Genomic DNA, 8,961 nt, shown 5'->3' on the forward strand with positions numbered 1-8,961 from the left:
ATCACATGTGAAACCAAGTTACAAAGAAAATAAAAATTTTAAATTTGAATATCAGAACTTAAAAATAATTATATATTTATAATTAAATAATTAAAAATATTTAAAATATATACCGTATTATAATTATTTTAGATAAATAAAAAATATCATGGGTATCTCCAATTTCATTCCCTCATCCTCCAAAGTCCACACGTTCGGCGTACTTGAGCCACCAATTGAACGTTTTGAAAGGTCTCAGCCCCTAATCCATTCTGGTACTAGATAGAAATATATAGTAATGAGTATGGAAATTGGAAAAAAAAATTGAATTTGAATTGTATTATGTGATTTAATTTAATTTAAAAAATTTATATTATGGTTTATAATTTAGATATTTAATTTTATAATTTAATTTAGTTTCAATTTGTTTATATGAATTATGTTTGCTTTGAATCTAACCGAATTTAAAATGAAAAAAATAATAGTCTAAATCAAATCATTTCAAATTTATTGTAAGACAAATTTTAATAAATAAAATTTTAAAATTAATAATATTACTTTTTGTAAATTATTTTAATTAATCTAAAGGGATTACAATATAATATCTGTTTTAAAGATTCTTAATTATTTGAAAATAAAAATTTAAATACTATTATAATTTTTAATTTTTAATGTTTGAATTTCAAACCTCTAATAATAATAACAACTATTACTTTAATTATTAAAATAACTTGATAAGTATATTATTAGTTTTTCCATTCTCTATAAGTAGCTCGGGGGACTTCCAGAACTAAGGCTTTCCTAAAAACAAAATAATTTTCTTTAAAATTATAAAAATATATTTATACAAATGTAAGTATATGTTTATTTTTAGGTATAAAATGTCGACAGATGTACAATCTTACGCCTATGTATATATGTTTTTATTTCTACATTTTTTTTCTTGATTTACTCATGATATATGTATGAGTTGTACAACAAAATATCATATTAAATTATTTGATAAAATTAATAAAACATAAAAATAAAATATAGAAATCTTTTTATATAAATTAATCCTGAAAAATAAACGTAATAAAATGTATGTCAAAAATAAAACTTGAATCAAACTCATACATGATAAATAATCAAAATAAAATAGAAGCTTGATATATATTTTTTACTTTTTATTTTATATTCATCACATTATTTTATGATTAATAGAATTTGGAACCATTATTAAAAAATAAAAATAAATAAAATAAACTTATACTCATGTAATTATATATAAAATGAAAGATCATTTTAAATAGCTCTACTATTTCAGGGGTATTATTATCCTAAAGGGAAAGAATTATCTAATACCTAAGAAATGAAAAATAATGAAATTACTAGCAAAGTACCCATTTAAAATATGCTACTATAGGGAATACTTCATTATCCTATGGAGGGAATGCTCTTAAACCAAACCTGGATATCCGAAAAAACATTATTCCCACATGTGAACTAAACATTCCCTTAGGGATCAATACATGATCTTAAGTTAAGAATACAAACTTAAGAATTTATATTAAAAATTAATTTTTAAAACAAATATGAAATTAAATTATAAATAAAAATACTAAAATTTTAAGTGCGTTCGTATTCCAACACCTCTCTAACCCTGCTAACAGATAAGATTGAATAAAGAAATCCATTTATAGCCTTGCAAGTGATTTTGTCATTATATATGTCATGCGTGAAACAATACATGTGTCGTATATTTTATATATACTAGAGAATATACAGCGGAATCTGGGAAATTATTCTGCGATGAAGATCAAGGGTGGTGGAGTGATACTGTTTCCTATGCCATTCCAAGGCCACATAAACCCCATGCTTCAGCTTGCCAACATCCTCCATGAAAGAGGCTTTTCCATATCCATAATCCACACTCATTTCAATTCTCCAAACACTGCAAACTACCCTCATTTCCGATTCTATTCTATTCCCGATGGATTACCTGAAAATTACGTCGTTTCACCGGATCCTATTCGTATCGTGGCATTAATAAAGTCCCTCAATTCCAATTGCCAGACTCCTGTTCGTGATTGCTTGACCGAGTTGGTATCGACCAGCTTGGAAGATGAACATCCCATTGCTTGCCTTATTACTGATGTTTTGTGGTACAGCACACAAGCTGTCGCTGATGACCTTAAGCTACCGAGGATTGTGTTGAGGACAAGTAATGTCTCGTCTTTTCTAGTTATGGTGTCCATGCCATTGCTGTTCCAAAAGGGTTACCTTCCATTGCAAGGTATATACATCACTTGCTCTAGCTTTGTTTTGATGAGTGAAGACCCTAATAATGTTGTTGCCTGTCAGATTCTCAAGCAGAAAACCAGGTCCCAGAGCTTCCATATTTCAGATTCAAAGACGTTTCAATGTTCAAAGTAATTGATGTGGGAAGCTTCTTTGAATTCGCTGATACAGTAGTTGAAGGAACCAAGGCCTCCTCAGGGATTATATTCAACTCCTGTGAAGATCTTGAAGAAGAATATGTAACAAAATTTTCTTTGTGCTTTCCAATTCCAGTTTTTCTTATAGGTCCTTTCCACAAGTATTTTCCAGCTTCTTCCAGCAGCTTACTGCCTCAAGACAATACCTGCATATCATGGCTAGATAAGCAACAGCCTAAATCAGTGATTTATGTTAGCTTTGGAAGTATAGCGGCTATAGAGGAGACGGAATTCTTGGAGGTAGCATGGGGACTGGCCAACAGCAAGCAGCCTTTCTTGTGGGTGGTTCGACCAGGGGTAGTCCAGGGCTGCAAATGGCTCGAACCATTGCCAGATGGGTTCGTAGAAATGGTAGGGGAAAGAGGCCACATAGTGAAATGGGCTCCCCAACAGGAAGTACTGCTTCACCCTTCAACGGGAGTGTTCTGGACACATTGTGGATGGAATTCAACCCTGGAGAGCTTATGTGAAGGGGTTCCCATGATCTGTCAGCCAGCTTTTGGAGACCAGATCACGGATGCAAGATTCGTAAGCCATGTATGGAAGGTCGGGATTCATTTGGAGTTCAAGATAGAGAGAGGGGTGATTGACAAGGCAATCAGGAGATCAATGGTTGAACCTGAGGGACAGGAAATGAGAGACAGAATCAAGCTACTCAAAGACAAGATGAATCTTTGTCTAAAACCCGGAGGTTCTTCTTACAAATCTTTGGACAATTTGGTTAGTTACATGCTTTCTTTGTAGTCTATTAAATCTATCAAGTCATGATTCCATGTTCTAGTTTATGTTGAACAAAAGCAGAACCAAAATAAGAGCGTGTGTTTCAGGACATGCTTTGATTCTTAAGCCGGGCTTTTAGGCAAGAAAAAGGTAAGCAACAAAGAGAACAGATCTACTAAGGGTTATGCTTTCAAAATTGTTGCTGTTGATGTAGGTGAATGTGATGAATCCTTATTGATCATTTGAAAGGTCAAATAACGAGTCTGGAACGACACGGTATATTTCACATTTAAAGGATCTTTCTCTCACATCCACCCATATTCCATGTGTAAAGCATACATATTATGAATTTGTTAGTAAAAAAGTAATATAAGGGAAATCAGTCAGAATAAAATACATTACAAATGTGAAATAATAATTCACTATAAATATAAAGATCACGAAAAGTACTAATACATGATATTTATGTATTCCAAATCTGATATATATATCTAAATATTATTCTAACATCTATACAAGATCAAACTAAATTCCAAAAGTTTTTTTAATAGTCTTGGAGTAACTACAAGTCTACAAGATAGTGTCTATTCCGAATTTTTTTTAACTATTGATAACACAAACACCTTGCATATACAACTATTCGAATGATATTCAGAAAAAAACTGTCTTGGTGTGCATTCCTTTACACCGTTTGGGAGAAAAGGAATCGAAGGATATTCAGAGGCAACATCAGATCAGTGGATGAGATTATTCTTGTAATTAAGCAGACTATAGGTTTACATTTAAGCAATAAAACTATCAATAGATTAGATAGCACTAATTTATCTCTTTTAATCAATGGGGTATAGTCTGATTTTGATGTATAGGTTTCCCCTTGTTCTGTTTCATTTACTGAACGTTTTGTAGCAGGCTTCTGCTTCCTTTTGGATATAATATATTTTCTTATCCAAAAAAAACTATTCGAATGCAAGACTTTAAAAAAGAATGATACTTCTTTTAATCACCGATACGAGACTATTTGATGGATTCTAAATTCTAAAAGTTTTTTCAGAGACTATAAAATGATTATTCCATGTCCCAACGTAATATATTGTCTATTGCATCTGATTTGAAGCAAACTGAACAATTCTTGGGCTACAATACATATCAGTATTTGATTCTTGACAACTCTTGAGCCACTTGAACGGTTAAAACAGCGGAGTCCCCTTGGAACTAAAACGTTGCTCAAAGCAGCCTTCACCTTTTGTAGTAGATTGTGGGCAATGGCGTGCTCATCATCTTTTTCTGCTTAAACGGAGAGTTTCAAGGCGTTCATCGACATCGTTGGACGCAAATATTTTCCCTAGGATGGACCTACCCTCTTCTACCTTGTTCTCAACTTCAACAAATTGTTAATCGAAGCATAGCAACAATGCATCAACTGGAGCAAAGTTGTGGCCTGTCTGTAGAGCCATTTAGGGGACTCATGACGTGAAGACATCAAACATCAAATGAACAAATGCTGGAATCTCTGCAATTCTGAGTATCTAACTCCAGCTCCAGCTTGTCTGAAACACTATTAATTGTTCTAGGAAAGATTGCGTACTGTTCTTCAAGCCTTCCCATCATATAAACATAATTTTCGAGTTTAGAGATTATAAAACTTTCTTCAGATACTATCCTTTTAGTTATTCTTACAAAACAACATTGACTTCCATTTTAAAGAAAAAAGAAAAAACCACCAGAATAATCATCCATCCTTCAATAGCGGCGTTTCCGATATCTCCAGCTAAGTTCCTAAAAACTAACACTGTCGAAACCATTTTTAGGTTCTTAACAAGATTTTTTTTTTAAAACCATACTCACTATAATATCTACAATGTGTACGTGTAATATAATAATAATAAAATTACTATACAATAATTAATAACAAAATAATAATGATTATATAAATTAATGAAAAGTAATAATGAATCATAATAATGATAATAATCACATATTCTACAAAAATTAAAATAGGCACCCAGGTCTAAGGATTTGGGCCTAAAACAGTTGGTTTGAAATGAAAATGGGTAGATTGGACTTGCTTTTTATCTGGGACGTTCCTTCATTTAGTTTGATGGTAAAGTGCTACGGCTTTTCTCCTAGCATAGCAACCCTGGTTAAATACCTAACAAATGCATATTTTACGAGCTCATATCTAATCCAATGAGATGATGACATGTGTTATTGGTTGATAATTATTTAATAAAAATTATATAAATACCCTTTTGTTAATGTGGCAATTCGCTGCCGTGTCATCATCTAACGTTATGTAAGTTTGTAATTATGTGTTGACTGTTTGTTGATTAACAGTTTCCTCTAAAATGAAATGTACAGTGTTAATGTGTTAAAAAAATGAATAGAGATCAAAATGACTGTTTTATCAAACGTTAGAAGTGTTTTTTTTGTTATTATACCTTTCTTTTTTATGAAGCAAGGCAACAAAGAGCATGTAATCTGTAACCATGTTTTCCGGTCGACTTGTCCGAAATGCTCAAGGATATAAAGTAAAGCACCAGAAATGAATGACTCTTGTAATTCAACATTTTTGCAGAAATAAAACAAAATTGTAGCAGTCATCATGTAGAAAAAGACCTCAGTTTTACCTGTGACGTCAGAGCCAAACAAGAGGCCTCCAATCCCAGCTGACAGTGCAAGCCTCGTAATATAAGGAGTCTTCCAAGTTGTTATACAACACTCACTGAACTCTGTCTTGTCCGGTTTTGATATGTGATCACCATTTTTATTTCTTTCACAATTCCAGAAAACGAGAAAATTCCCCTGCTGTGAAAGCAACAGATATTCTTTTTTTTTTAAAGATATTGTTATCAAAACAAACTATTCATTGATTATCCAAACAAATGTTCCTTTCTCTTAGTGTGGGAAGCATTTATTTATTTTGTGCTTAAAATGTGGAGCAGAATGAAAGAAGGCTGAGTCAATGATATAATTATAGTATTGGGGGGAACATAATTATAGCAGCTTTAGGTAGTGGAAAGCTTGAAAATTCTAGTTCTGGCCCGATCATCAATTATGGGGCTTAGAGAAGTGCCTCATAGGGCTACTGAATAGTGGCCCATTTTTTATTCTGTTCATCACATCTACCTACGTATTATTTTATTATTAGGGCTTTGTTATGGGATAATCTTCTTTTATGGAGGAAGGAGATTGAATGTGTTTTTCAGAATCGTTCCCATATGTCAAAATATATTTATGGGCTAAAATTTTGATAGGACTACACATGTCTAATTTGTGCAAATATATATTGTTGATACTCATATCGTGCAAGTGTGCACTCAATCCTAATTGGGATGAATTCAAACATTTAACAACTTTAAAATTGATTTTTGCTTCTAAACATTTTTCAAAAGCGAGTACATTGCCTTCAGTCATTTTGTAGTTATCTTAGCTTACTTTTCCATCTTAAGAAGCGGTTAAGGACCAACTTTGGCGGTGAAGCCGATGTATTATATGTTGTCGGATCATCTTTGCATTGAGTCCAGGTCCAAGGATGCTCCACGTACGGTGATATTTTCCCTACCTTCGCCCCCGATCAATACAATTCACGTTATTTTGCCACTAAAAAAAACTTTTACCTATATTCATAATTCCATTGTTGTAACATTAATTCCTAAAAATAATAATCCTTTAGGCATTAAATAATAGAGGCTAATATCATGCTGCTATGTAATCTGTAAGTGCATTACAAGAATCATGGGTAATAGATTGTTTAAATACTTTGTCAAGTTGTATTGTACTTAACCAGTCCGTCTTCATTCAGGGAAGAAGCATACCAATCCATCTCTATGTAATACCCCAAATTTTGTCTAGTGATTAAAATGTAAGTTTTGAATGTTTAATGACTAAAGTATAAACTTTGAAAAGTGTAGAGACCGAAATTGTAATTTTTAAAAGTTATATATTTTAGCATGTAAATAAACAATTTAGATTAAAATAGAGATTTTAGTGGGAATCAGATTTTTGGTACGAGAATTTTGTTAAAAGCTATAAAGCAATAAAGTTCGGTATTGAAATCGAATATTCGGATTGAATTGAAATTTTACGAAAATTTGAAGGATGCTATAAAATGGTTGAAAATATTATTTATATATTTTAGAAAAGTGAAATTTAATATGAATTAATGGAATTAAGGTCGATTTTCCATGTTAAGCAAAAAATTTTGGAATTAGGTGAGTAAATTGCAATTTTCAAAAATTACAAGGACAGACATGAAAAATCAGAATTAAGATATTTTTTTTATGGATATGATGAGGTAAGGGGTGATGTCATAGAGTGGTAAAGTTATAGTTATGAAGTTTTATTAATGGTAAAAATAGAATTTCTTTTTAAATTGAATAAAAAATTCAATAATAATGATATTTAACCATGTGTAATAGCTAATTAACATCAGAATTTTTCCAGAAACCTTGAGCATTTATCAGCAGCACTCTCCAATGGCTGAAAGTTTCAAGTGTTCAAGGTAAGAATTTTTAGTTTGATTTTTGGTCCATTTTCACTAGAATTTTAAGTTAGTTTATTAAGGATAAAATAACTTACATGAAATTCTCTTTCATTTGGCATAAAAATCTTCATGTTTCATGCTCAAGTTGGTAAGATATTGATGAAGGGGAAGTGTGATTTTTATGATTAAAGATTGATTCTTGATATTAGAAGTGTTGCAAGAATTGATGAAGAACCTAAGGATGCAAATTAATGAAAACAATTTAGATTTTTGAATCTGGTAGTGAGTTTGAAAATTTACCAGAAATTCTATAAAAGTTATTTAGTGATGATTTTTATATATTGTGTTAGTATATCAATTTAGTTTTGTTTAAAACAAACGTATATCAATTTCAAAGTGTATACAAAAAGATATGAATTTTTAACCAAGAAAATGTCAGAAAAACGGGCAGCAGATTCTGTACAAAACAAATTTTGTCGGTCAACTTTAAAAATTCACCATAAATTGTACAAAATGAATTAGAAGGAGTTATTTATATGGATAGATTTTTATTCGAGTCTAGTTTTTAACGGAAGAAACGAAATTAAATTCTAGTATGTATATCAATACAAAATACTGATTCTTTAAAGGTAGTGCAAGTTGTCTGAATATGAAAATTTTAGAATTTAAGTTGAAATGGATTAGAAGATGAAGAGTAATGTTTAAATGTTTGAGTATATTTTTGGATGCTTTAAATTGAAGTTAAATGACAAGAGAACATTTTGAATAAATTGGAAATGTTGAGAAGAATTCTAAAAGAATTCATTTTATTGGTTAGATGGTGGAATTCGAAAGGTTCCAAAACCTTGTGAACTTGTTTGCAAGTTCTTAAATGTAGAAGTATTATTTGAGTAAATTATTGAATACTGAAAAATTTATTAGTATGCTGGATTTTGAATTAAATATTGAGTTGAGGTTGAATTACAAATTTATAAAGTTAAGTGTTGAAAATCGAAAGTTTAGGAAAGTTTGAGTTAAAATTTATAATGTTTTGAATATTGAAGAATTAATTTGAGTATTTTATTCAAGTGATGGAATTTTAGTAATTAATGTACAATTATCATAATGGTGAAGGACCATTATGAATTAAAGGAAAATTTGAGTTGAATTATAGAAAGAATTTAAAATATGTGGTTTGATTTTATAATTGGTAAAAGTTGAAGAATCATGTTGGGAATAATTATTTATGGAATTGAATAAGTGTTTCGATAAGTTGAAGTTATAATGGAGTTATGAGTTTGGTTGATATCGATTTAGTTATCG

General features: G+C 30.8%; 1 protein-coding gene across 1 annotated transcript; it reads left to right on the forward strand.

The window, feature by feature from the left end:
* Positions 1–1,737: 1,737 nt before the first annotated feature.
* Positions 1,738–3,300, forward strand: LOC120198014 (UDP-glycosyltransferase 76B1-like). Its single transcript, XM_039199412.1, has 2 exons — positions 1,738–2,254; positions 2,323–3,300. Exons 1-2 carry the CDS (start codon positions 1,771–1,773, stop codon positions 3,198–3,200), a joined length of 1,362 nt encoding a protein of 453 aa, XP_039055343.1. The 5' UTR covers positions 1,738–1,770; the 3' UTR covers positions 3,201–3,300.
* Positions 3,301–8,961: the final 5,661 nt, after the last annotated feature.

This window comes from Hibiscus syriacus, unplaced genomic scaffold, assembly GCF_006381635.1.
Source record: "Hibiscus syriacus cultivar Baekdansim isolate YM2019G1 unplaced genomic scaffold, ASM638163v2 tig00117056_pilon, whole genome shotgun sequence".
Taxonomy (NCBI): Eukaryota; Viridiplantae; Streptophyta; class Magnoliopsida; order Malvales; family Malvaceae; genus Hibiscus; species Hibiscus syriacus.